We start from the raw sequence: 27,810 nt of genomic DNA, 5'->3' as shown, positions 1-27,810 counted from the left end.
GCTGCCAGATGTCTGGACCTGTGGGGAGCCCTGGGCCCTGCACTCCAACCAGTGTCCGTGGCCAGGCAGGGGCTGTGCCAGGCCTCAGGACCTGCTCCTGCTCCTGCTCCTGCTCCTTGGGGCAGGGAGGAGGTAGTGCCAGGCCCCAGGCAGGGGCCAGCTGAGGCCCTGTGGGGCCTAATGGCAGTGTGCAGGGCTTCTTCTGGCCTATAGACCAGCCCTATGCCTCTCTTCTGGCCAATGGGGTCAAAAAGCTTGAACATCACCACGCTAGAGGACCCTGCAAACACAGGTATGCCAGCCCTGCGCCAGTGCCACAGGCTGGCTCCGTACTGAAGATAGGGCCATGGTACCCACCACGGATCAGGTCCCAGAGCTCAGTGCTATGAGGGTGCCCAACAAGGTAATGTCACAGTGAAGGCACTGCTGCTTGGGGCCACGCAATGCTGCCATCTGTCATGAATGATGCGAAAATGCCATGATCACCATAGAGGTTTTCCCAGGGACAGAAGATAACCACTTTTCTGGCATGGGGTAGTACCTACAGAGGTAATATATACTCTCCCACTTCAATTTTCAGTGGGAAGATCTTAGCTTTATGCCCACTTGATGGAACTGGGAGACTCCTCCCTAGCTTGCTCCTGAAGCCATATGGCTGAGGGCAAGCAAAACCTGGGGGGATCTGAACCCCAAGCCTCTGGGCTTGGACCTGCACATAGGATGCCTGCCAAATAATTTGTAAACATCTGAAGCCCCAGGTGGGGTGGAGGATGTTTGCTGGTAGTAGGGCCACATATGGTTCTTGAATAAGTCATGGATTTGGAATGGATTTGTCTGATTTGGCCTGGAACATGAAAATGTTTCCTTAAAAAAAAGAAAAAAAGATCAACCTTTATTGGACCCCACTGTGGTGCACAAGAGAGGCTGGGCTGAGCCTGCAACTAGCAGACGCCCCTGAACAGCTCTGCAGCTCTGGTGCAGAACCCAGGCCCCATCCTGCACGTACTCCCCAGCCCCGCAGCTCTACAAGCCCAGCCCACAGTCCGGCGCCGAGCAAAGCAATAGCCTTTTACGCATGCGCAGTGGAACACTGGAGCCGCCTAGAGTCGTTAGCGGGACCAAGATTCGCGCCGAGGGAGCCTTCAGCCTGTGCGCCTGCGCACTGGATCATGTGACCGCCCTGCGTAATAGAGACAAGAGACTACAACTCCCAGCAGCCCTTTCGCGCCCGCGCCTGCTCGGTTTGGCACCCGGCTTCGCCGCACGGCCTGGAGCCTGGTGAAGAGAAAGGAGGAGACAAGATGGCGCTCACCAGGTCGGTGTGGTCGGCCGAGTGCGCCCCGGTGCGGGGTCGGGGCTCTCCCCCGCCCTCCTCGCCTGGCCTCAGCGCTCCTTGGCTGTGGGGGAGTGGGCTCCAGCCCCGGCGCTGCTCCAGGGGCCCCGGCCCGCAGCTGGGAGCGCCCGCTTCGGGGGCAAGCGTCACCCCCGGGGCCCGGCACCGTTGGGGGGCATGGCCGGCACTGGGCGTCCCGCCCTGGGGCGGGAGAGCCCCTTGCCGCCGCCCTGTCCTGCGCGAGGGCAGCCGCTCCCCTTTCTCTCCCCTCCCCCCCCCCCCGGCTTCCCCGAGCAGGGGGTGGCTGGTTGCTCGGCGGGAAGCGCCCCCCCCCCCTCCAGTCCCGGGAGCGGGCATACCCCGCTGCGCCCCGGGAGCTGCTCTCCAGGCTCCTCAGACCCTGGCAGGGTCAGAAGGGGCCTTATTACCAGGCAGGCAGGCAGCCTCCGCAGGCTTCCCCAGAGTTTGGGATCTTCTGCTTCTGTCCAGAAGGAAGAGGGCACTAGTGCTATGGAAGGGGGAAGCCCTCCTTGGGCCTAGTGCTTTGCACCACACATAATTAGGGTAGAAACAATTTTCTTATTTTTTTTTCATTAAGTCACTTAGGTATGGAAATGCTTGAAACTTGGATATTTTTCACCTTGTTGTCAAGAGCAGTGGAAAGCATACTTAGATGCAGACTTGTGTAGGGTTTTTCAAGTTCGTTATTGCCTTGCTAAAGAGAAGGTAGATATGGCTCCTGCCCTGGAGCCAGGGGGGTGGAAATGTGGATGATGGTTTTATCAAACCCCATAGAAATCTTTTGGCCTGGTGGGGAGAGACTGTGTTCTCTTCTCCGTTTAAATTCCAGAGTAGCTGCTGCATAACTGGAAAGTGAAATGCTCAAGTGTTGTACATTGCGTATGATCCAATACAGACCAGGGACAGATGAACAATTGTTTTGAATACCGTAGTAGCAGAATCAAGTACTGCATTCAATCTCAGGCATGGAGAGTGTGAAAATATAAGATTAAAATTCCTTCTCCCATTTTTTGCAGTTTTTTGCCAGCTCCAACTCAGCTGTCTCAGGACCAGCTAGAATTAGAAGAAAGAGCAAGAGCTCAGCGATCAAGACAAACAGCACTGGTTTCATCACGCAGAGAACCGCCTCCATATGGTTATCGGAAAGGATGGATACCACGAATGCTGGAGGTAAATATTTGAATTCATGCTCTAATGAAGTCTCTCCCCCTGAAAAATAAGTTTTGTTCCTCTCTTTTTGAAGCAGAGGTGAATTCTGAGCACTTGGATTATATCATGGAGGATTGTGTGAGCCTGGCTGTGTGGGAATTGGCTGTATATTCAACAGGCTAGGTGGAAGTGTGTTTTGTTTTTTCATTTGGTTTATAACAGCAAAAGCTCTGTTATGCAGCACCCATGGGGAATGGGGGGTGCTGGATAACCAAATATGCTGGTTACCTGAGAGGCATCTTTGCCTGGTCAGACTGGTGCCAGGCTTTCACTTGCTGGCATCAGTGTGCTGTGCTGGGGGACAAGAAGGGGGCCATGCCCCAAAATTGGTGAAGTGGACTTGGTGAAACTGGAAGTGGGACTTCCAGTTTCACTTTTGCAGTGTTGACCAGCATGCTGGTTAATAGAACATGCTAGTTAATAAAGTGCCGGATAACATGGCTTTTACTGTATTGCATACTTTAGAAACCTCTTAGTTACACTGTATAATGCATTCTTTATTGAACCCTCCCCAGTGGCTGGTGGGGGGTGTCGCACAGCCAAATGCAGTGTGGCAGCTGCTGCTTGCAAGCTTCCCCCTCCCCCCCTCAGATCTGGCTGGGCAGGTGGTGCTCCATTGCCACCTGCCCATGTGTACCCTCTAGGGCCTTCTCAAGTACCCTCAGGGGTACGCGTACTCCCGGTTGACAACCCCTGCACTAATATTTATAGCTCGCTTTTTCATAGCAAATTTACCTGTATAGTATTTCATTCACCCTTTGGGTTTTCACAAAATCTTCCATGTAGTTCATCAGTGTAATATAAAATATATTCCACTACAAATCAGCCCAAATGTTTAAAAATGACCATGGATAAAACTGGATGAAAGATGAAACTGGATGAAAACATTGAATGAATGATTGAAAACATTTCATGGATGAAAACACTGAAGCACCTCACTGGGAATGCTTCATGTTGCATTTGTCCTCCCTTACAAGATTGTTCTTAGCATGCTGGGACAACTAATACTACATGTGCTTTAACTGTTACTGACTTATGATACTGTTACTGACTCAGGATAGCCTAGCTCAAGATATCAATCTCATCAGTTTATTAAGTGCTTTAGCATTTGTGTATTATATGAAAGGGGGAATAATAAAAAGTATAGGGGTCTGTAATTCTAAACCAAGTGATAGTGCATGTCATGCTGGAGAAATCTGATAACTTGGAATTGGGCATTCTTACTGTGCCCACTATAAGCGTTGGCAGGAAATTTTAGTCATTTAGCAGCAGAATAAATTTGTCTTTTTGGGGAAAAAAAATTGCACTTTTTTTGTGTGTTAAGTGGTAAATACAGATCCTCAACAGAAAGCCTGTGAATCTTGTGCCTTTCATAGGTCCACAAATGCTTTTTATTATAGTGGTAAAGATCACAAATGTTAAATACTGATTCGCATATGAATCCCTCTCCAATTTATTATTTGTATCACTGGTATGATAATGGATGCATATTCCAGTCAGGACAATAGACCCCTGTTTAGTATAACAGATAATTATAGATATTTCTCTGAGGGAGATAAATGCATATTAGTGGCTTCTATTTAAAAAAACAAAACAATCTAAATTCTGCTACCTACCCAAACAGTATGCTGTGGTGCAGGGTAACTCGGACATTGACAATGTGCTGGAAACCAAGGCAGTTCCTGCTTCCACTTTATACTGGAAAACACTGACAAAGTTATCCCACATGCTTTATTCACTATACACTTCTGTTTCTTTCCTGTGTAGGATTTTGGAGATGGAGGGGCTTTTCCAGAAATCCACGTGGCCCAGTACCCATTGGATATGGGCCGAAAGAAGAAAATGTCCAATGCTTTGGCAGTTCAAGTGGATGCAGAAGGAAAAATAAAATATGATGCGATAGCTCGACAAGGACAGTCAAAGGACAAGGTAATAGCTTCTTAGATGCTTAGTGAGGGTTGTGTGTGTGGAAGCTTCAGTTGGATTGGATTGGGTTAGACCTGTTTCAGTAGGCAATCATCATTTTGTGGTATTTAGATATCTTCCCTAGATAGCAACTAGATTTGTTAAAAGTTTAGGAGTTGAAGTAATGCTGGACAGTGTGAAGCAGTGTGACCCAGAAGATATGGTGATATGATCCTTTTGTAACTAATTAGTAACTTTTTCAACCAAGAGAGAAAGTAATATAGTTGTCTGCTGCCTACGTGGAAGTTGTCTGCTGGTTGGCTTTATGGTGGAGTTTAATAAACCTCCTTTATAGGGTGCCAAAAAGGAAGCAAGGCTGTGAGGGGGGGAATCCTGGCAGGAAGCCTTAAATGACTTCAGTGATCCAGGTTTAAATAGAAGTTTCTCTCTCTCCAAATTATAAAATACAGGCAGCAGCACAAATTCAACTTCCAGAAGAATATACCAATGTACTGTTTTTGGTAAGATTTGACATTTTTGATAGTCTTCTGCATATTCATCTTTTACACTGGGATTGTATCTTTCTTGGCTTCTCTTGCTTTGCGAGATGTTGTGAAACTAGTGCTGCTGGTGCTACAAGATTGCCACATTCTTAAGGCACTTCTGGCCTAATACTGCTCCTACTGGAATCTGACAAAACTCCTCTTGACTTGGGTGGGAGGAGACTTGGCAAAACTGAAATTAGGTGTTGTGGTGTCCTAACTGACTTTGAGAGAATGATTTGTTGAAATACCCAGCCCCTTCTCCCCACCCCAGCCCCTGTCATTCAGGAGGTCTGCTTCAGAAGGGGCGGATGTGGATGGTAGAATGCATTAAAGCTTCCGTTTTCCTTAAGCAGGTATTGGGGCTGGAGGGATTAGTGAGGCTTGACTAGACCAGATGTTTGACTGTTTCTTTGCCAAATTATATTACCTGCAGAGGTGAAGGTAACCAAAGAAGACCTGAAAAGAGAATAAAATGCAGAGGCCTAACTTAAAAATTGGTTGGGGGGCATGGTATGGATATATGTTCTGGGAGACAGGATTCTTCCTGGCATGACCTAGGCTTTCCATGAAAAATGAGGGAGGTGTTGCAGGTATTATGTGCCCTGAGGTAGACAAGCAGGGTGTCTAACTTCTCGAAATGTACCAAAAGCTGAAAGAGTATGAATACAATTCATACTTAAAATGGGGTGAGAATTGCCTTTGTCAGTGGTTAAAATTCACATCGGCTGTCTTCAAAACCCAAATTAGACTTTTATATTTAGACTTTTCTGAAATTGATCTTACAACTGCCAGTGAGTGAAGCTCCAAACTACTATATTATTTTTTAAAAATTGAAACCACCATCTAATAAGTGTTGAATACATGTCATGTATTATATGCATTGTTGTGACATAGGCATTTTAAGTTGCCACAGTCAGTTTGAAAAATAAGTTAAAAATCAGGCTGGCTCTGAACTGCAGCGGATTGAAACTCATCTGAATCAACAGAAACAATGGCAATGTCAGTGTATTAGTTGAAGGAGATTTGTACTGGGGCTTGCTTTGTTTAACACCTTTAATTATCTGCAGGAGGGAGGTGGTTCAAAATGCTAATTATACTTGTATAAGACATTAATTGGAACTTTGCAGTAAAATATAACAAAGAATAGAAAACAAAAAGACAGGGCAGAACTACAGACAAGAAATAACAATCACGCTCCTCCCGCCCCCAGGATGTCAGATAGTTCACAATGAAGAAAACACCTGAAAAATCCATAGAGTGATCCTAGTTTTCACAGGTATCCCAGCAGAAACTCCAAAGCTTTTCAAAGCATATTTTTAAGTCCAGAGTGAAATTCAAAGTTCAGTTACCCCATTCAAAGTTTGAAAAATCAGGATTTACCTATAATCACTTGAAGTAGTGGGCATGAACATGAATAAAACAGAAGCCCAACTGTGAGATCCCACTGTGGTGTCAGCAAAAAAAAAAAAAAAAAAGCTGTCTCTTAGCCCAGTGGTTGTAGATAAAATATTTTCTAGAGCTGGGAGAGGAGGTTGTGCACCTCAGTTATTCCATCCTAGTACTGAGGTGCTCTCAAACTGTATATGTAAACAAGCTGGTTGGGTAGTGGAGAATATGGCAGGTAATAACAAGAGTCCAATGGAGGGTAATGGAAGTGGTTAGGGGCCTGGGGCACATGATTTATGAGGAAAGGCTGAGGGAATTGGGCTTATTTAGTCTAGAGAAAAGAAGATGGAGAGGGGATTTAAGAGCAGCCTTGAATTACCTGAAAGGGGGTGCCAAAGAGAATGGAGCTGGACTGTTCTCAGTGGTGGCGAATGACAGAACAAGAGCAATAGTCTCAAGTTGCAGCAAGGAAAGGTAGTAAAAACACTAGAAGTAGGCTACCCAGAGGTTGTGGAGTCTTTATCCTTGAAGGTTTTTAGACCCAGGTAGACAAAGCTTGGGCTGGGATGATCTAGTTGGGGAGGTACCTGATTTGAGCAGGTGGTTGGACTAGATGACTTCCTGAGGTCCTGTCTGACCCTCATTTTCTGTGGTTCTGCGATCAGAAATCTTCAGAATTTTATGCCAGCATTACATATTTTACCTATACATAGGCTTGGCAGGATTCAATTTTTATCGATAAACATTGATAAATGTCAGTTTTACTTCACACTCACAGACCAATGAAAAAATATTTCCATCATTAATAATTAGAGGTGCACTGATGCATCAGTCCGATATTGGATCGGCACCGATATAAAGAAAATTGACTGTATTGGAAATTGGCTTTTTTTTTTTTTTTTGTGCCTAATGTGGCTGATAAATGCCCTATACATGTGCGCAGCTGCAGCGAAGCACGTAGGCCAGGTGTGGGCAATTATTTTGGGCGGAGGGCCGTTTACCCAGTTTTGGCAAGCTGTCGAGGGTTGTATGGGTAGCTCTGACCCTTGGCAGGTGCCCTGCCCCCTGGTCACCATCTTGGGACCAATGTCCCAATGTCTTGGGATCTATGTCTCGGGGCTAGCACTGGTGGGGCACAGAGTGGGGCACAGGCTGGCCGGGGTCTGGAGCCAGGCTGGGCTGCACCAGCAAGGAGAGTGGGGAGCTTGGCTTCATAGAGTCCCTGCCAGCTGGGACCCTGTACTCTTGCTGCCCTGCTCTGGGCCTCGCGGGCGCTGGGCAGGCCCTGCTGTTGCAGTAGCCCGCTGGGCTTCCCCTGGATCCTACTGCCTCTGTTTCCTGTCATTTTTGACAGGAACCAAAGACAGATAAATATTCATTTTCTAAATTTTTTTAGGGGCCCTGCGGGCTGGATAGAATGGCCTCGCAGGCCAAATCCAGCCCGTGGGCTGTATTTTGCCCACCCATGACATAGGCAGTGAAGAGTACAGCCCGGCAGCTTGGAGAGCTGTGTCCAGCTGGTAAGTTTGTTGTGGTGGAAGGGGCATGGGGGTGCAGATTGAGGGACCCCATGGTGAGGGAGTGGGGGTGGGCCAGGCACTGCACAGCTGGGGCAGGGCATAGGATGGAGCTGCAGCTTGTCTGGCAGGGAGTGGCTCCTGCTGCTGTGCACACCTTGGAAGAGCATGGTGGGGGCATGTACACCTAGATATATACGGGGTGAGGGTGGGGTGCCACTGTAGGCTGGAGCTTGGGCTATGCCAGGCTCTTCCCAGCATGGGCTGGGCTGTGCTCAGGGTGGACAGCAGAGGTGCTGGGAGGGGGCTACAGGGTGGGGCTGAACCCTGCCTCCCAACGCTGCCACTGCCTGCGCCAAGCACAACCCAGCCCAGCCCCTGCTGGGAAGAGCCCCGAGCAGCCGGCCCTAACCCGCAGCAGCAGCCTGCCCCACACAGATCCGGGGGCACACGCGCCCCCCCCCCCAAATGCCTTCCCGGGGTGCGTACAGTGATGGGAGCCCCCCCTGGATGAGCCGCAGCTCCATCCTGTGCCCCCTTTTGCCCCAGCCCCACTCCCTCCCTCACTGCTGGGGCTTCAGTCTGCACCCCCAGCCTCATACCGCTCCACTCCCCTTCCACCACAACAGATTTATCAGCCAGACACTGCTCTTCAAGCTGCCAGGCTGCGTGTAGGAAATCGGATCGGCCAATATGCCTTCTTATAAGTAGGCTATTGGTATCGGCCCAAAATATCTCTGTGCACCCCTATTAATAATCAGTTTATAGGAAAGGGACTTAGGAAAAAAGATGGCTGATGGCGTGTGATGACAGAGAGAGCAGTCTTACAGAACTATGCTGACTGTAGTTTGGACTGCAACTCCCAGAAAACCAGGGAACTAGGAGCAAAGAAAGAGGAAGTGACAAAGTGGACGAGGAGGCTACAAGCAAGTGGAGCTGGGACTGATGGCAGCTCTGCGGCTCAGCTGGCGGCAGTCCTATACTCGCTATGTTTGTCATTAATAAATTGTCTGCCCCTCGCACCCTTAATTTTGTGCAATCCTGAAAATTTAAGTCGATTAAAAAATCAAAATGAATGCTTAAAAATAAATATCGATATTACCTGTTGAAATTATAAAAAAATAAAAATTGAATTCAAGCCTATCTATACAGTATCCTCTAAGGAGTGTAGCTTGTTTCCATTTGTGGCTTGGTACATGGAGTTGGAGTGGCCAGGGCCAGGTGGTGTGTCAGTAGCAGAGCTGGAATTAGAATGTGAGAGTTCTTGGTTCTAGGCCTATTCCATCTCAACCAAATTGACTTTTATCATCACCTACAGGTACTTGGTTGGTATAAATGTTGAGCACGGAGAGGAATTTTACAAATATGATGGCACCAACTAGAATGAAAAGTGTTAATTTAAAGGAAAAAAAAAACTTTGGTTCCATTTTGAAAGTGTTTGGTCATGGAATAGCCTCCCCGTGGAGGTGATGGAAGTCTCATTTGAGCTGTTTTAAATGAGACTTGAAAAAGTGTTAGGAAAGAAATAATCCTTTCAGTGAGCTGTGGTGGACTGAGTTACAGTGTGTCTCTTACCAACCTAACTTCTGCTGACATATGAATAAAATTGAACAGAGAACCTTGAATATCCTGAGCTATGTAGGTAAGTCACATTCTCTAAATTCTCTAATAGTCTCATGAGATGTTCCATAAGGAGTCTGACTGGGATCACTTCATTAGTTAGCTTTTTATCTGGGAGTTTTGTTCTCATCACCTTTGGAAGCGTTAAATAAAGTAGACTGCCTTCCTGTGGTGGAGGCTGGTGCTGCCGGGTCTGTCTGGGTGGCTTGCCAGCAGTTTTCACCATTTCAGTAGCTCATCACTCTTGCTCCTGTGGTTCTTTATCATGGTTTTAAAAATGCTACTAGGAGCTTTCCTAGAAAAACTCTGGTTTTGTGGTTCTTGAGGATCTGGCATGTCATCACCTCTTCTGCCTGGGGCTGGTGTAAGGAGCCTGCCAAGTGCACAGAAGCCAGGGATGGATCCACAGATCAGTCTAACCATGACCTTATAGGATCCCAAACTAGAGATCCATAACAGTTGTCCCTATGCAAATCTCCCTGTACTGCTCCATATCTGGCTGGCATATTCTCAATAACAGCTCAGCCCATGTGACTAAAACATGGGCAAGCAGCATTATTAATTTAACTTGTTTTGTTGATTTAAATTCTGTTATGTCTTCATTAGATGGAGGTAGTTAACTTTTAGTCTGAAGTTTGGCAGAAATCAGGGTAGATTTGCACCTTATAGATGAACAAAATCAGATATGTATAGATTCATAGATTTCTAGGGTCAGAAGGGACCTATTAGATCACCAAGTCTGACCCCCTGCTCTGGGCAGGAAAGAGCGCTGGGGTCAAGTAACCCTAGACAAGCCAGGTGCTTGTCTAATCTTTTGAACACCTCCAAGGTTTGAACACCTCCAAGGTAGGGGAAAGCACCACCTCCTTTGGAAACCCATTCCATGTTTTGGCAACCCTCACTGTAAATAATTTCTTTCTGATGTCCAATCTAAATCTACTCTCCTTCAGTTTATGACCATTGTTTCTAGTAACCCTGAGGGGCGACCTGGTAAACAGAGTATCCCCTATTCCCTGCTGACACCCCCCCACCCCCCCCCCCAAAATGAGTTTGTAGATGGCCGTGAGATCACCTCTCGCCCTTCTGTTGTGGAGGCTGAAGAGATTCAGGTCCCTCAATCTGTCCTTATAGGATCTTACTCGCAGGCCCTCAACCATACAAGTAGCCCTTCTCTGAACCCTTTTCAGGTTATCCACGTCCCTCTTGAAGTGAGGCACCCCAAACTTGTACTGCAGTAGATGAAAGTTAACCCATCATAGCTTAGCTTTCATCGAACTCAAGGTGAGATCATTTATCTGAGTAGTTACTATAGAACAGCTATGCCATGGCAAACCCCCACTCCTCCTCACCACAAGGTAGATAGATTGTGCCCATGTGCTCCAAGGAAAGAACTTGTGAGACTATGTGTAATGCCACTATCTGGCAACCTCTGCCACACACAATAGGATGGAAGGTTACTGGTAATTCATCAGAACATAGCATGAGCTTTCATAAGCAGAGGGCTTACTTCATCAGATGCTGTGAAGGTAGTCCCTGATTTAGTAAGTATATAAGGTTCAAATTAGGCTGTCAAACTATTAGAAAATTTGATCATGATTAATTGTGTGATCTTTAAAAAGACGCAATTAATTGTGATTTTAATTGCACAGCTGAAAACTCAGAATTATGCAAGTACTTTGTATGGTTGGGCACAGGTTTGGCCAGGGTGGAATTTGTGAAGGTGTGAGGGGGCTGTGGGTGTGTGTGTGGGGTTTGGAACCTGGGAAGGGAAGGTGGTTCCTGCATGCCCTGGCAAGATGTGGGGTACCATGGGTCAGGAGTGAGGGGCACCAGCAAGGCTGGGGGGGCTGTGGCTTGGGAGTGAATGAAGGGGCAACATACATGGACAGATGCATGCACAGCACCTCAGCACAGGCTCCGGGCACCTGCAGCAGAAGCAGGGGGTGTCACTGGCAAACGCCACCGGCAAACCCACCAGGCTTCCCTATCCTGGCAGGGTGCAGTTTTAGGCTATGCCCAGAACCTTGGGCCTCCTCCATTCCCATAGTCCTAGCCCATATACCTCCAAGTTGTTCCTGGTACAAGGAGCTCAGCAGGGAGAGACCCTTCCCCTGCTGGCTGGTCTTCAAACTGCTCACCTTTAGCACAGAGAAATGGGCATTAAATGGCCACCGCCATCAGACACGTGCCATCTCCGTGGCCTTGCCTTTAAAGTGGCAGGCACCCACAGTGCCCTGCCATAGCCCCCCATGCTTCCTCCAGGGGTGCACATAGCAGGAGGCCCCCCCCCCACCCCTGGACAAGCCACCTTGGCCCCAGGGTCCCATTCATCCCAGTCTGCCCCACTCCTTCCCTCATTGTGGGGGCATCCATCTACTCCCTGCCACCCCTTCCCTCTCCTCCTTCCCTCCCTGCCCCCCCCCAACTTACTGGTGCAGAGCTGCCCTACATGCAGCGTGTAGACTGGCTGCTCGTGTGCATCTGTCTGTGCGTCTATGTGCGTATCTCCCACCTCCTGTTGCAGCCACCTAGAACCTGCGCCCAGGGTTCCTTGCAGTTCTCTGGGCTGCCATTGTTGCCCCACTGGGCGGCCTGGAGGCAGCAGAGCCCAGGCACAGGTTCCAAAACCATGTGCATGATTAACGTGTTAAAACTAACGCAAGAACCAATTAATGTATTAATTGCATGTATTAGCTGTGATTAATTGACAGCCCTAGTTCAAATCTACCCTGATGTCGCATAGGGCAGCTGTCCACACATTTCTCTCCCCACCCAAAGTCCTCGAGCTTTACATGATGAAAGGAACTAGCGGGGTGGAGCTAGTGTTAGGTTGGAGATCGCACCATATAATTACTTTTCACGGAGGCTGCTTCTCAAGGGCCATTTTTGCAGAAGTGGCTTGCTTCTAACTTCCAATCTACAACAAGGGAGCAAATAATATAGGGAGCAAAAAATATTTTGTCACGCTGCTGCCAAATTAGTTCAGTGCTTGGCTGTGATCATCTATTTGAAATTCTTATCAAGGAAGATAAAGGTTGTATCTTGATTTACAAGGATAACATTCTCAGACACTTCAATTCATAGTGCAGTCCTGAATTGAAGAGACCTAGTCAAGTCATTTTGCGCCTCAGGAGTGCTCTTCACTTTTCTCTGGTGCAGGTGCCATGTAACGGCATCTCTTGATGACCTAGCCTGTAACTGTGATTGTTTCCATTATCTCCTCTCTGAATTTACATCAACACAATCTACTTGGGCCTCAAACCTTCCAGAAACCACAACTTGTGCAAAATGTAGCATCATGCCTTCTTAACACTGTGGGACATCAAGGAATGTATCATTTGCTCCATACTGGCTACATTGGCTTCCCAGAACATTGAGTCACATTGAAGTCTTTTAATTATCATAGCCTTGGGTACCAAAGTGCAATTATCCAGGTGAAAGGAGTGGAAGATTTGAAGGATTAAAGTAAACACCTTGAGACACGACACTGTGCATCTTTTACCTGATTTTTTTTCCTCCATTAGCCAAAACAGGGATCCAAATAATATTGGATAGTCTTGCACATTTTTGGAAGTAAGTGAGGTTACAGTGCTTGTTACTACTTCTGTCAAACTAATCACTCAATTCCAAGTGCTTTCCTGCCACTTTCCACACTAATAGAATATTTGTTTAGTGAGTAACAAGTTCTGGATTTAGCTTGTTCACAAAGCTTATTTGTGACCCAGGCACCTATCAGGGGTATGTTGTAGTTCTGAGAGAACCTTTCTGCCTTCTCTTGCCTTTTGGGATAATCCAAGCTCTTCTGACATGCCTGGCTCTTCATGCTGGAGATGCTTGGGTGTTATAGTTAATTACCTTAAAGGAACACTGCACTTCAGATGTCCTTCACTTGGCTTTGCAAGTTACTGGAATATTACTGATATTCATTTAAAGGATTATTAATTTTGGAGTGCATGGGAAAAGAAGCAGTAAATGGCTTTTATGCGCTAAATGAGCATTGAGAATACAGGTCAGTTTTATAGTTTGGTATACACCATCAGGAGCTCTTTATTTCAGTTTTCTCCTTCATAATTACAAAGCTTTTTATTTTTTAATCCTTTGAACTAACAGTGTCTGCCACTGTCCCAATTCACAGGGACAAATGTGATATTCAGACTCTGTCACCCTTTATTTTTCATGTGATTCTTGCAGCAGCACTCCTTCCTAGATTTTTATCATAGCTTAAAGTTAGTTGTGGCAGTGAGTTGTATGAAGGCTGTAGTATTCATGGGGAAGTGGGTCATGGAAGGGTGGAACATGAACAATAGATCTCTCAAATATTTACTGGCAGTAGGGATGATGACAATGTAAAGTGTGAAAGCAGGGGCAATGGCTTGTATATCAGTTTCCCTAAGTCTTGAAACTGAAAATATAAATCTGGATCCCCTAACCCTGCTGTGGGCCCAAATACAGGGGTAATCAGAACACTGGGAGCCAGGAAACATGAATGCCAATTAGCCCTGCTGGTGGATTACTTTACTCTGTGACTGAGGTCAAGTCACTTTTTTTTCCCTACTTCTGTTCATATTTCTGTAAAATAGGAGCAAGACTACTTTCATAATTGACATGGATAATTTAAGAATTATTGGTAAGTAGGAGCTCTCAGATTGCTAACAGCTGAAGGATAATATAGCTTCTAAAATACCTTTATGAGGAACTCTGCCTTTGTCTGTTCCTAATGCACTGATCATTTTGAATTTCAGGTAATTTACAGCAAATATACAGACCTGGTACCAAAAGAGGTTATGAATGTGGATGACCCTGAACTGCAAAGACCTGATGAGGAAGCGATTAAAGAGGTACTGTGTATGGGGATGGACGTAGCTGCTAAAGCTACCCTGCATTTCTTGCATCTTGGTCAAAGCACTTAATATTGTGTTCTTGATTACAGATAACTGAGAAAACAAGAGCAGCTCTGGAGAAATCGGTCTCCCAGAAAGTTGCTGCAGCTATGCCTGTCCGAGCTGCTGACAAACTAGCTCCTGCTCAGTACATCAGGTTAGTGTGCATAAGCCTTGTCTGTAGACATTTGATTGTGGGGGACATCCCTTCCTTTTTGAAGAGGATCCTCCTCTTTGAAGCCTGCTCCTTAGCACAAATATATAATATATTTGTGCTAAGGAGCAGGCTTCAAAGAGGGGGATATATATTTATATTTAATATACCAGCAATTTTGACATTTTAAGGGGTAACTGCTTTTTAGGGAAATGTGTTACTAGTTCCAGTACAGAAAACACAGTGCAGTGGAATTTGGCTTTTGCCTGTGAGCTTTTATTCAAAATGAGATGTTTATAATTTGGCTCTCCTTTTCCAGTTGCTCTTCTGAAACAATTACAAATTACAAGGCTAGTCTTTATTTAGGAGGATTTTTCAGCTACAGCCACAGGCAACCTTTGGACCAGAGTTTGACTTGCTTCACCACATACATCTGTGCCAGAATATGAAGGAATCTTCTGGGCCATCATAACCAGTGAACCTGTTAATGGGGAACGGTTTCCCAAAATATAGAGCTTCTGGCTAAGTAGACTCTTTGGCCCGATCCAGACATGCTGGCACATGCGTTTCCCCAGGGACAAACAGCAGCAGCACAATATATACCACTGGTACTTGTCTCCGGGGAACACCTGTGCATGTGCGCTGTGGCACATGGCATGTTGCCCTGGGTAGGGTATAGGAGGCTGGGGCCAGCACCTGGGCTGGCCTCAGCAGCCTTACCTGGGGGCCTCCCAGGGCTTCAGTGCTGGCAATCCAGCAGCAGGGAGCCTGGCCAGCAGCCAGAGCATGGCTCCAGCTGGCCAGGCTCCAGTTTTGGGCAGTGCATGCTGCTGCTATGTGCTCCGCCCCACTTTTTCTGCTGCGGTTTTTTTTTTTTTGACACCGGGATCTTCCAGTGTCAAAATATACCCCCGCGTTGCAAATTAGCAGCACAGGGAATACCTGCATGTGTAGCGTGTGTGGTGCTGCAAATGGAACTGCAGCACCAGATACTGCATGTGTACACTTATCTTGTCTTCATAGTCTGAGCTTTTATTCAACCAAGGAGAGCACATAAACACCAACAGGCTGTCCCTATGCCTGAAGAGGGTTGTTTGTGCCTGAAAGCTTGTAAAGAACAATTTTTACAATGATTTAGTTGGTCTGATAAAAGATATCACTTTTATTTTACCCAAAGAACCTTGAGAACTATTTAAAGAATTTGGTGTGGATGAAGCAGAAATGCTGAGGGAGTGGTTCAGGCTGAGGAAGGTGAAATACAGCACACAGTGTACATAGAGAACTGAATCTGTCTTGATGACTTTGTTCAGGTACACACCATCTCAGCAGGGTGTTGCCTTCAACTCTGGAGCAAAACAGAGGGTTATTCGAATGGTAGAGATGCAGAAGGACCCCATGGAGCCCCCAAGATTCAAGTGAGTACTCCACCCCTGGAGCATTTCATAGTAGCAAAGAGGATTTTGTGTGTTGCTTTACTGAGCACACTGTGCTTTATTGTGCAGGATTAACAAGAAAATTCCCCGTGGGCCACCTTCTCCTCCAGCTCCCGTAATGCACTCTCCCAGCAGAAAGGTATTGAATGTGGTTGCTGTGTTTTGGTTTGGTTTCTAGTGTCTGTACTTGACTAGCCCTTGTGCTGCATTTGCCTCCTCTCCCTGTTGATGTGTGCTGGATGCTTAATCTGGCATGTAAGAGTCTGGCAGTTCTGAAGTGAGTCAGGTTTCTATAACCTTGGCAAAGGGTGATTACATTCTTTCCCATTTTCACAGAGGCTTGCACTGTTGTGACTCCCCTTGGTTTGTAGGTCTGACTGAGATACTAGCCTTAACACAGTGGCACTGCTCTTTGACTAGCACATAGGCTTTGTTTTTGCAGCATGAGGTTCACTGTCCCTCGGAAGATTAGTGCATTGGCTCACTTGACCTTGAGGACAAAGGCTTGACCTGGTGTTAAACATCTAAGAACAGTAGTACTAAGTCCAGTGTTTAGAGTGATCTCATGTCAGCAGAGGAGGATGGTGGCTTGGTAACCATTCAGAGAAACTTAAACTTGGACTGTATTCACAGTACGAAAATAACTACGTAAAGTACTGTTCCTCTGCTGTATCGTTCTGGAAAGTACAGCACAGTAAATGCTTTAGCTTTCACCAAAACAAGGTTGTTATTCTTCTGCAAAAGCTTCCTGGCCTTTGCAATTTGATTTGTCCGAGTGTTTTCATAGCTGCCATTTTGAGAGAAAAAGAGAGGGAGAACCTCTCTTTCTGCTGTAAATCTAAAAGTGACTTCTCTCCCCTCCCTCTCCTCTCTCTCTCTCAATTTAGATGACCGTGAAGGAGCAACAAGAGTGGAAAATTCCTCCGTGCATTTCAAACTGGAAAAATGCAAAGGTAATTAAGTTGTCATAAATTCACCCTCTAATATTGCGCCCTTCTGCGAGACTTCTGTGAATGATCTGCAGCCTGAATAATACTGGTTTTAAACCTCCAAAGCTCAGTAAACTGGCTGCTTTCAGAATGGGAAACACAATTGTACAGTTTGGTTTTTCTCTTTGCTAGTTATTAGGAATGTCAAGATGACAGGAGCACAGTGCTGAAAGAGAATATATTACTTCATGGCAGAAATTACACATTTTGAGAAGAAATAGCACTTAATAAAAATCCCTATAGTAGTGCAGTATGTGAAGCTTGAAACAAAATACTGAATGCTCTGGAAGTGAGGCCATCTAAACTGAAAAAGGAAAAGGTGGCATCAGAGAACTCAGTCATTTCTTTTTTACACTTTCTGTAGTCTGAATCTAGAGAGAATTCTTGTGCCTTCTCATTCATTTTCTACCTCTAGTTAAGGCTAAGATCTTTATTCACTAGCAGGGAATGCACTTACATTGCTGTTTAGCAGGAGTCTTCTACACTGGATCTACATTGGTACATTGGTTCTGTCAGTAAATACGCATTTGCGTTTGGAGGGGGGGGAGCTAATAATATATTGACATGGCTGTTCCAACCATTTTTCTCAAACTGACTGAGGGACAGTCATGAGGAAACTCCAAATGTAGGTGGAAGGAAGCCATGTGCTTTCATATTTATTTTTTCTGCTTCTGTAACTGTTTTAAGGGGACTTGCACTGTAACTTGAATCTCTAGTGAGTATCAAAACTCTTAAAATCCAGGGAGGCAAAATCTTCATAAAGATCTTTAATTTAATCTCCCCAAATGCCTGCAGAGTACATTTTTTGAGAGATTGTACATATTTTCCCCATCTCATGCACTTACTGGCAATTTTGTCCCCTGGTACAAAGCTTGGGGGTGACTGAAGCTTTTATAGATTCAAAAAAAAAAATGAAGCCACATTTGAAATGCGTTTAAAAACTGCCTAAACATGGGGAAGCTGCGTGGTTAGTTCCCAGAACAAAGTTAAGAGTTGAGACATAATTGATTACAAATGACCAGTGGCATCCCAATTAAGGTGTCATTTGAAAAATACATGCTCTGTGTGAAACAGGGTAAGGTTTGCATTCTGTAGTGTAATTATGTAAATGTGTGAAGAGCAAGTCCACTGGAGCATATGAATGATGGGTTAAGATTTTGGATTGTTTCGTTTTTAGTACACCATGTTTCTTTCTGGTGATGAAGTGCCTGTCTGTTTTCACGCCAGGGTTACACCATTCCATTAGACAAGCGTCTGGCTGCGGATGGCAGAGGACTGCAGACTGTTCATATTAATGAAAACTTCGCCAAGCTGGCTGAGGCTCTCTACATTGCTGACAGAAAGGTCAGGCAGTTGTTTAATCTGTGTTTGCAGTGGTTGGTTTTATTATTTTCTTTGTATTTTTATTTCCTTGAGGGGAAAATGACTGGGTGAGGTTATGGCTTTCTGCTCAGTCTTCCTGCTGGGTTTACATGAGACATAAGGTCTTATCCCCAAGATTTTTGAATCAGTGACTCATCAGGGGCTAGTCTCTGGGAATATGTGGCTCTTCTTGGTTTTTAGCTTTAATTGCTAGGCTGTATAATTGCCTGGCTTTGTATGTCATGTTTAAGATGCGATTCCTATTGAAAACAAAGGTGACGCTGTTTATTGGGCAGCTTCTGAGCTGCTTCTGCTGTCCTTGCATCCAGGTTGGTAGCAGTATATTGTTAATCAAGTGTTCTTAAACTCATGCAGGCTCGTGAGGCTGTGGAGATGCGTGCCCAGGTGGAGAGAAAAATGGCTCAAAAAGAAAAAGAAAAGCATGAGGAAAAGCTCCGAGAGATGGCCCAGAAAGCTAGGGAAAGGAGAGCAGGGATCAAAACCCATGTGGAGAAAGGTAATTCTCTGTCTCTGCAATCTGCCTGCAAGAAATCTAGGCGGGATGCTTTCAGGTGCTTTCATTTTTGTTTGAACCCTTTAAAATTGGAAAAAAAGAGCTTGAGGTCTGTGATAAAAAAAATCAGGTTTTAAGCACTGAAATGGTTTCTGGTCTTGAGTGACCTTCCTGTCTATTCAGCCAGTTAATGGGCAAGTAGTTTGAAGGGAGTCTGAATTTGAGTCCCAAACTTCTGTGGCAGCAGATGTTGTATTGAAGGCACTCCAGACCTCAAGAATTGGCTTTGGACTTTGGGAATCCTTGACATTAACAAGGAATGCAGCAAGAAGTCTCCATTGTGTTCTAGGTCAATTATTAACTAAATAGGAATTATTGGGGCAGCCGTATATTCTGGATTGAAATATCAGTAATCTAGGAACCATCTTCAAGGAAAGGGCAAGAAGCGTATCAGAATTGTTGGGTGCATATTTACATGCTGTTACATGGCAGTGGATGTTCTTGAACACAGCTAATGCTAGCATGCCTGGATTTGATCTTTGGATACCAATGGCTAATTTTAATAACACAAAGGGGTACTTTCTGGATAGAGTGGAATATAAATCTGAATAATAATAGTTACCACCACCATTATCCATGGTACAGGAGGACTTATCACTATGATGCACCTTTAATGTCCATGGGAGTTAACAGGTATTAATTCCCAGGCAGAGCAGAGGGAAATAATTTATATGGATTTATATGGAAACCAAGAATAAACAGTTATAGCAGAGACTGGACCCTTCACCTGTTTTGGCAAGCCCAATTACATGTTTGCCATAAAAGATATGGTTTTTTAATTCTGCTTTTTCAGTTTGTTTAAAATCTAATGTAGTTTTGAATTAAAGGCCCTTCATTTTTTTCTAAATGAATAGAGTTCAGTTACTGTGATGACCTGAAGTTTAATTAACTCAGATAACAAGTGACTGTACTTAATGAACAATCTCAAATGTGTCTGTACAGAGGATGGAGAAGCTAGAGAGAGAGATGAAATCAGACATGACCGGCGCAAAGAGAGACAGCATGACAGGAATCTTTCCAGAGCAGCCCCTGACAAGAGGTGAGTCAGGAAAAGCAGCTTGTTTAGATGTTCTCACACTGGCTTCTCCATCTGACTAATGCAGGTGTCTGAACTGCCCAATAAGGGGTTGCACTGGCATTGAAGCAAGAGTAGTAGATAATCTGATCTGTTAGGGGACTTAATCTCTACCAGTGTGTGTAACTTCTGTAGGAAATGTTTGACTCTGAGTTTAGGACTGGTAGGCAAGGCTATGATATTGTCACAGCATCATAGAAACCTTTGAATTTGAAGACTGGCTCTCATCAGGTACCTTGCTATTTTGTCAAAGGATGGTACCCACAGGTTCATGGGGTATATTGCCTTTAGGAAAGAATGGGAGCTCCCATGAGGCTGTGCTTAAAAATAATGAAACAAAGCAGGCTTATTGGCCAGTAGGGGGGAAAATGGGACACTAGACATCCATGCTGCAGCTCCTATAAGTAGGGCCTGGGTTAAATCTTGGGCCCAGCTTGCAGCATGGCAGCTCTTTTAATCTTGGAGTTCCATCCATGTTCTGTCCCCTCCCCCCTTCCACTCCTGATCTGGTGGAGGAGCCCTGTGGCTTGCTTCTGTGATGGCTGGGAGGCAAAAACTGCAGTTTTAAATGTGCTGTGGTTTTGTCTCCTGTCTGGTCAGCAGTAAGCAGTGTGAGGCAAAACCTGCAGCATATTTGAAACTGGTTTTCGCCTCCCAGCCATCAGGAGCAAATTATTAGAGAGTAGGTTTAGATTAGACATCTGAAGGCACTACTTCACAGTCAGGGCAGCTAGGATCTGGAAACAAACTTCCAAGGGAAGTGGTGATGGCTCCGACCCTGGGAGTCTTTAAGAGGAGGCTTGATGTCTACCTGGCTGGGGTCATTTGAGCCCGGTTTTCCTCCTACCCAGGGCAGGGGGTCAGACTTGATGATCTACAAGGTCTGTTCTGACCCTACTTCTATGAATCTATGAACTTATTAGTGAAGCATTAGATAGCAGTTTCTTAATTGATGCAGTTGAGTTTGCCTGACAGTGTATACTTGGTTATATTTTTAACTTAGGTCAAAGCTGCAGAGAAATGAGAACAGAGATATCAGTGAAGTTATTGCTCTAGGTGTTCCCAACCCTCGAACATCTAGTGAAGTCCAGTATGACCAGAGGCTTTTCAACCAGAGCAAGGTAAATGCATGTGAGCTTCTCAATTGTGTGGGATTTTAAAAGGGACATGCTGGCTCAACTCACCCTTTCAGAGGGAGAATGCAGAGTAGAGAACTGGAATTGACCCCATTTTGTCAGATGTGTGAATGAGTTCTGAAGGAAGACTGGTGCATCTCAGACAGAGTACAACTTGCTTCAACTGTCTGTTCTGCGCTCTCATTTAGTGCTGATGCCACAATGGATGGATGTTTTGAATGCTTAAATGTGTGATGGCTGTCTGCTGAGAGAGAATGTTGCTCTTACACTTGAGGACTAGAGGAGTTTCATATAAAAGTGAAGACCACTATTCCCCTAGAGCACCAAATGCATTTCAATAGGGAAAATGTACCATAAAGGTAAGGGTTGATGTTCCAAGATTGAAAGTAAACAGTTGTTAAATTTGTAATTATCTGATTCTGACTTGTTGTTTACATCTAAATTGCTAACAGTAACAGGTTTTAGGGGGTCCTTCTGCACTTTTAAATCATCATTCTGGATGAGGTTTTCTTCAGCCTCCCTGTCTTTTCCTATTTGATTTCACCAGCTGTGAAAGACCCACAAGGAAAAGCAGCAGTTCATACTGTAGTTTTTCAGTGTTATGACTCTCAAAAATTTAAACATTCTCTTTCTGACAGTTGACTAAAGTTCTAAACTAACTGTTCCTTTTATTATTGCAAAAATCAGCCTTCATCTTTTTTCCAGGCTGAAACTTTGTAAAATTGTGTATTTAAAGGACTACATTTCAGGACAGGGCCAAAATATCATTCATAGTCTCTTCTGCTCCTCCTTTTACAGATGGTTGCAATCAATAGACTTAATTAGATTAGGTATTTTTGTTGCAGTGGGGTTGCAATTAGCAGACTTAATTAGAAACGGGTGTTACAAAGCACTTACTTAAATCAGCTGAGTTCTGTAAAGTCCAAGCATCTTGTTCTGGTTTTTACCTTCATTCTTACCTATCCTCCCCCTTTCCAGGGTATGGATAGTGGCTTTGCTGGAGGAGAAGATGAAATTTACAATGTCTATGACCAACCCTGGAGAAGTGGTAAAGACATGGCCCAAAACATTTACAGACCAAACAAAAATGTGGATAAGGACATGTATGGTGATGATCTAGAGGCTCGAATAAAGACAAACAGGTAAGAGAGAGAGAGCATATCAGTCTTCTCCTTTGCTTTTCATTTTTAATAGCAAATGGATGGAATGTAATCTCTCTCCTGCTGCAGGTTTGTTCCCGAGAAGGAATTTTCTGGCTCTGACCGTAGACAGAGGGGCAGAGAGGGACCAGTTCAGTTTGAGGAAGATCCATTTGGTCTGGATAAGTTCTTAGAAGAAGCCAAACAGCATGGAGGTTCCAAGAGGCCGTCTGATAGCAGCCGCCCTAAGGAACATGAGCATGAGGGCAAGAAGAGGAGGAAGGAGTGAGTGGCTTGGCCTCTTTGAGCAGCAAGGATGGACTGAAACCCTGGACTCCATGCTAATAGCACTTTTAATCTATCAGCAGGGGTGCACAGTGGGATGGTTATGTAAGAAAGCAATGTACAGGCTACGCACATGGATTCTTTGGAGATAACTACCCATAGGAAACAGGGGAAGGGGAAAACCATTTTGAACCATTAATAAGGGCGTTATTTTCGTAGGCAGAACTTTGGCCTCTGCTCTCATACTCATGAGAACTCTTTCAGCATTTCAGGGTAAGAGGGTACTCCTGTTTAGAGCTTTAGTTCTGTCTAGTTAGCTAAACCTTTTTACTTCATCTGATGAAAGTACATCTGGTGTATATAGCTAGCCATTGCTTATGCTGTAATGGAAGTATGGTGGGGGGGGAAACCTTATGATTTGGTGTTCCCCTGCTGTGGCTGTATAGTTTGTGCTGGAAGAGGAACCAGCTAGACTCTGTCAAATCCTATACTCATCCAGAGTTTGTCAATAATCTTTTATTTTAAATGCATTACATACCAGTGTAATAAAAAACCTCCTTCCAGTGTTAATCCTTTTCAGCAAGTAAGGTGTTTATTTTCATAGGGCCCTAGAATGATTTCAGGATCTGGAGCTGGAAAAAAAAAAAGTCACCTGTTTAAAATCAGTCTTGATGTTTCACTCTAATTATCCCCAGTTTCATTCAAGACATGCTGTTAGAGGTATTCTCATTTACAATAAAGTGTGGTTTCATCCTCCATGAGCACAGATTCCAAGTTCCCAACAAGAAGGTTAAAGACAGCTGTGTTGCCTTGTAAATCATATTTAGCCTAGTAAAATACATTTTAAGAGCTTCCTGGGAATTTCATGTAGAACTAATAGAAAGTAATTGTTTGAGGCACTTGCCTGGAATGTACTAGGATAAATTGCCAGTGAACCTTTTTACAGTGAGGAAGAAACTCATTGCCTTACACTGAGCACTTTTGAGTGACTGAAACTTAATTGATGAGGACTGAACAGCAGTCAGCTTTTAAGCACTGCACAAGAACTAGAGAGCTACTTTTACATTTATCATGCTACTTTACCACAGGGTGAAACCTTCCTCTATTATGTACAGATTAGAGGTACACCGATACATCAGTCTGATATCAGATTGGCACTGATACAAAGGAAATTTACTATATCGGAAATCGGCCGCATCAGGCCAATAATTTGACTGATAAGTGGCCTGTGCACGTGCACAGATGCAGCACAACACAGGAGGCAAGGAGTACAGTCCCATACCTTTTGAGAGCTGCCTCCAGCTGGTAAGTTGGGTGTGGTGGAAGAGGAGGGGGGAGGAAAAGCATGTGAGGAGGCAGTTCAAGGCCCCCACCGTGAGGAAGGGTATGGGGCAGGGCCAAGCACTGCCCTTCCAGGGCAGTCATGGCCCAGAGCTGTGGTTGGTTGCAAGGGAGGAGGAGGGCAGCTTCTACTGCTAGTCTGGTGGCTCCTATCCCTCATCCGAGGGAGTATGCACCCCCACATCTGCGCAGGCCAGGGCAGCCACAAATTCATTGTTTCTCTTCTCAGTGCAGCTCTACCCTGTTGGGAAGAGTTTGGTGCAGCCCTACCCTGCCGCCCCGCACATATCTGGGGGCACCCCCTCCCCGGACGAGCAGCAAGAAGACCAGCAGGAACCACTGAATGAGTAGGCAAGCATTGGATGAGCCATGGGACAAGCAGCGCACATCAGCAGGAGCCGCCACCCCCCCCAATGTGCCACAATCCATGCTGTGCCTTCCCCACCCCAGCCCCCCAGCTTTCTGCAAGGTAAAGATCGAGCAGAAGTCTGAAATTTCTGTTTTAAAGGGTAGATTTACAGCATCAGCATACCCTTTAATACAGAAATTTCAGGCTTCTGCTCGATCTTTACCTTGCTCTAGATTTCCAGGTACTATACAGTGACCAAACACCACCTTTTTACCCTTTCTATGCATTTAGATGCAGATGCTGCCACAAGCATTTGTCCTCCAGAGAGAATAATTAACATTAATTCTACCTGAAGCCATGTTATAACCCTCTCAAGTGCAGCAAATAGCATGTCTGCCCATTGACATAAGTGTAACTAAAAGTAGCTATGGGCTGCTGTGCAATTTGAAATGTTTTAAGTTTGAATGTTTTGTCCCTAGCAATACACAGGAAGCAAGACAATGTCCATCTACATGAGCATACATTAAGAACACGTGCAAGAGTTTCCCTACTCTTGGGTGCAGGGAACTGGGTTCAAGGCTATTGTAGGATAATGTTTTTGTCCAGAATAGTTACAGTTTGACCTTTACAACACATTACAAGACCACTTAGTTAAGCTAGAAGGGAAAGTAGGAAAGATTTTAGAAAAAGTTTTAAATTTAGAATCTTATGGTTGACTACTTAATTACAATAAACAAGTTACTGTATCCTGAGCTGGGATCCCCACCCTGCTTCACTGCCAGTAACCTACTCAGAATGAAGTAAACATAGGCAGAACCCAGCAGAATAAATCATTTGATTAAGGATTCAACAGAAAGTTGTTACCTGGGCTCCCTCTAAAGTGTGGGAATTCTTTAACACATTGTCCATGCTGCTTTGCGAGTCGAGATAAATCCAGCAATAGCCTTTGTGAAATCCTGTTTCATCCTAGACACCCAATTTAAAATAAAGCCAGGTTAGGAGACAGAACAATATGCATATAATGCTTTGTATCAAACTTCCTTTTTGCAGCTGCTATTTTTTTTTTTTTTTTTAAGTGGATAGAGAATTTGGAAGAGTAAAGGCCTGCTTCTTTCAGAAACCCACCCCATTCTCCTCAAACCACTTACACCCATCTGCTTTGCGAATCAGAATTTAAACAAGTGCTGCTTTGTTCCCCTCTCCTTCAGTGCATCAAATATAGGAAGAATTAATTAATCTTTTCAACTTCACTTCCAAACAAGGACAGAGATGTTTATTCCAAGTTGCAGTCACAACCCATAACCCAGAAATCCATAGCATAAGTGACATTTAAATGGAAGGTTGATCTGAAAATAAGAGACTGCTTCAGTGCTGGAAAAGAATTTGACAAGTGAGGGAAACAGTTGTCTAAGATGCGATAAAAGTACATTGCAACATCAAACTGCCCTTAGCCACACAGGCAGAGAAAGCTACAACTTCCTAAATTCCTTTCAAATAAAGGAATTGTTTAAAAGTGAGTTGTTATTCACAAAAGGGAGAGCCAGGTGAAACAGCTAGAACTTCTAAAGCAGTGTTTCTCAACACATGGGTCTGGACCCAAAAACAGGTCTCAAGAATACATGAAAGGATCGTGGAGATGCTTTAAAAATGGATTCTCTTTTAAAGGAGAAAAATGTGTGAAACTATGGCTTTTCCCTAGTAGGCTGACAGTTCCAGCCTGTAAGGGGCTGCTTGATGGATTTCCAGTGTGCATTCATTCTGGTGAGCAGTTGTTGTCTGGTCTCTCCTACATATCTTCCATCAGGGCATTTGGTGCATTGGATGAGGTATATTAACTGGTCTAATAAAAGATATCAAATTCACCCAAGGAACCTTGTTTGCCTATATCCTTAGACCAACATGGCTACAACCTAAACCCCTACAGCCAAGGTTTAAGGTACTTTTTGTCAGGTCTGAGAAAGCACCAGTCAAGTATATGGTACATAACCTCACCAATCTTGTTTCTCATATCCTTGGACCATCATGTTACCATTGTTTACCCCAAAAAATGTAGGAACAACAGAGGGCTTACTCCAATACATTTTCTTCTATAATCCCAAGGTAAGCAAGTTAAAGGAAGAAGGTGACTGTTTCTTAAATGAATACTTGTCCAGAAAGTGGAAAGAAATGTGATCTGCTAACTCAAAGGTAGCATTAAGGAAATGCTTAATTTTGAGACAGAATTAGAGAAAGAGAGATGGAGATTTCAGAATGGAGTTTTTCAGCATCATGAATTAAATCCCTAAACATTTGCACAAGATATTTGAAAGAACTTGGGCTACAACACTTTTTAGCTGAAACACTATATTCCACATGTATTCATGCTACTTCTCCTAGAGATAGGTATCCTCTGACAGTCCCCAGGGCCTGATGATCCCATGATTACCTTCCGAGTTACAGAAGAATGAAAAGAATTTTAAGGGTCATCCCATTTAGCTCCATTGCTGTCTGTATGTCCTTAAACAGACACACTGTTAGCTGTCAAGTAAGATGAAGACCCAAAAACCTGCTCAAATCAAGCAAAAGACGACTTATTTGTTAGCTCTGTACCTTCATAATGCTTTGGTGCAGATGAGCTCGAGGCTCTTTTGTTATTTTGAGTATCATGCAGATGGGCAAATTATGGCCCCAAGTGACCAGGCCCAAGTAGCAGCAACACTAACAGAAGCCAAGAGTCCAGACTCCCAGCTCTTGTTTTTCCCACTTTCCAGTGTTATCCAAATATCAGTTATCATAAACATCTAAATGTATCTAAAAGTAGGAAGTACCTGGCACCAGTTACAAGTTGTTTAAGCAATCTAAAGCAGCAAAGACAAACATTTAGAGAAAGAAAAGCATTGTCCAAACCCAAGACTTCTTGACAACTTGACTGAGCTCTGAGAAATGTCTGATGAGTACACTCTTCCACTGAGGCCTGCAAATACCAGAACTAGCCTTTGCCTCTGTTCCCGCCCCTCTTGCCTCAGCAGGGAAAGTTCCTGCTGGCAGACACCAGTAAATCCGTTTGCGCTGCAGGGGAGGGGGCTCATACTTACGAACGGCAGGCTGCATTTCTTGAGGTATCCAAACTTACTAAAATATTGCCAGATTTCATCTGCGGAAAAAAGACACGCAGTCACAGCGAGCTCAGGGACAGGGGGCCGCCCGCGCTCTCGGCAGGGACGAGTCTCATTCGCGGGCCCCACGGAAGCCGGTTCGTGAAGAACCGAACAAAAGCCGCGTCCCCCCGGGCCAGGGTCAGGGCCAGGGCCAGAGGAGGTCGCCCCGGGCGGGCTCCGCTCCCCACCAGGAGCTCGGGGGAGGGGGGGTGGTCGCTCCCCACCCACGTCCTCCCTCCCGAACAGCCCCTCGGCCCTCGCCCTAGGGCCGAGCAGAGAGGCGGAAAGCCCCAACCTCACCTCGCGCCACAGTCCAGGGCAGCTTCCTCACGAAAAGCACATACAACCTTCTCTGAGGCGCCATCTTAGAAGCAGAAGCTGTGCGACCTTTGACCTTTCAGCACACCGCTCCGCCAATCG

At 45.0% G+C, this 27,810-nt stretch overlaps 3 protein-coding genes and 1 long non-coding RNA gene across 7 annotated transcripts in view; 1 reads left to right on the top strand and 3 right to left on the bottom strand.

The window, feature by feature from the left end:
* The window catches only part of ADCK1 (aarF domain containing kinase 1), a 139,552-nt gene extending 137,965 nt beyond the window's left edge, over positions 1 to 1,587 (bottom strand). For 2 of the 3 annotated variants that reach the window (XM_059723124.1, XM_059723125.1), the window contains exon 1: positions 1,313 to 1,587. The gene's annotated coding sequence lies outside the window, so the exon portion shown is untranslated. The remainder of the gene's footprint in view (positions 1 to 1,312) is intronic. The other variant, XM_019478881.2, reaches the window with a different exon arrangement.
* Positions 1,213 to 23,133, top strand: SNW1 (SNW domain containing 1). 2 transcript variants are annotated; one of them, XM_006263777.4, is made up of 14 exons: positions 1,213 to 1,315; positions 2,371 to 2,524; positions 4,331 to 4,492; positions 14,279 to 14,374; positions 14,467 to 14,573; positions 15,881 to 15,985; positions 16,073 to 16,142; positions 16,891 to 16,956; positions 18,220 to 18,336; positions 18,730 to 18,871; positions 19,871 to 19,967; positions 21,007 to 21,124; positions 22,118 to 22,281; positions 22,369 to 23,133. In XM_006263777.4, exons 1-14 carry the CDS (start codon positions 1,302 to 1,304, stop codon positions 22,565 to 22,567), a joined length of 1,611 nt encoding a protein of 536 aa, XP_006263839.1. In that variant the 5' UTR covers positions 1,213 to 1,301; the 3' UTR covers positions 22,568 to 23,133. The 2 variants fall into 2 exon arrangements, with proteins under 2 accessions (XP_006263839.1, XP_019334431.1); XM_019478886.2 differs by lacking the exon at positions 1,213 to 1,315 and adding an exon at positions 1,790 to 1,897.
* Positions 15,704 to 22,122, bottom strand: LOC132248805 (uncharacterized). The gene is made up of 2 exons (XR_009460232.1): positions 22,037 to 22,122; positions 15,704 to 21,380 (listed from the first exon to the last, which is right to left on the bottom strand). It is a non-coding gene; the product is annotated as an uncharacterized LOC132248805 (long non-coding RNA).
* SLIRP (SRA stem-loop interacting RNA binding protein) lies at positions 23,060 to 27,775 on the bottom strand. The gene is made up of 4 exons (XM_014608288.3): positions 27,691 to 27,775; positions 27,328 to 27,386; positions 25,118 to 25,219; positions 23,060 to 23,195 (listed from the first exon to the last, which is right to left on the bottom strand). Exons 1-4 carry the CDS (start codon positions 27,752 to 27,754, stop codon positions 23,172 to 23,174), a joined length of 249 nt encoding a protein of 82 aa, XP_014463774.1. The 5' UTR covers positions 27,755 to 27,775; the 3' UTR covers positions 23,060 to 23,171.
* Positions 27,776 to 27,810: the final 35 nt, after the last annotated feature.

Source organism: Alligator mississippiensis, chromosome 2 (assembly GCF_030867095.1).
Source record: "Alligator mississippiensis isolate rAllMis1 chromosome 2, rAllMis1, whole genome shotgun sequence".
Taxonomy (NCBI): domain Eukaryota; kingdom Metazoa; phylum Chordata; order Crocodylia; family Alligatoridae; genus Alligator; species Alligator mississippiensis.
The sequence above is the reverse complement of the archived record's forward strand: the minus strand, read 5'-3'. Positions and strand labels throughout refer to the sequence as shown.

Excerpts from the sequence above, each read along its gene's own strand:
- SLIRP (XM_014608288.3), bottom strand. The coding sequence starts at position 27,754 with ATGGCGCCTCAGAGAAGGTTGTATGTGCTTTTCGTGAGGAAGCTGCCC. Across the intron at positions 27,387-27,690 it reads GCCCTGGACTGTGGCGCGAG|ATGAAATCTGGCAATATTTT; the intron begins GTGAGGTTGGGG and ends TTTTTTCCGCAG. Across the intron at positions 25,220-27,327 it reads AGAAATGCAGCCTGCCGTTC|GATGAAACAGGATTTCACAA; the intron begins GTAAGTATGAGC and ends TTGGGTGTCTAG.
- SNW1 (XM_006263777.4), top strand. Across the intron at positions 14,375-14,466 it reads ATGAGGAAGCGATTAAAGAG|ATAACTGAGAAAACAAGAGC; the intron begins GTACTGTGTATG and ends TCTTGATTACAG. Across the intron at positions 14,574-15,880 it reads GCTCCTGCTCAGTACATCAG|GTACACACCATCTCAGCAGG; the intron begins GTTAGTGTGCAT and ends GACTTTGTTCAG.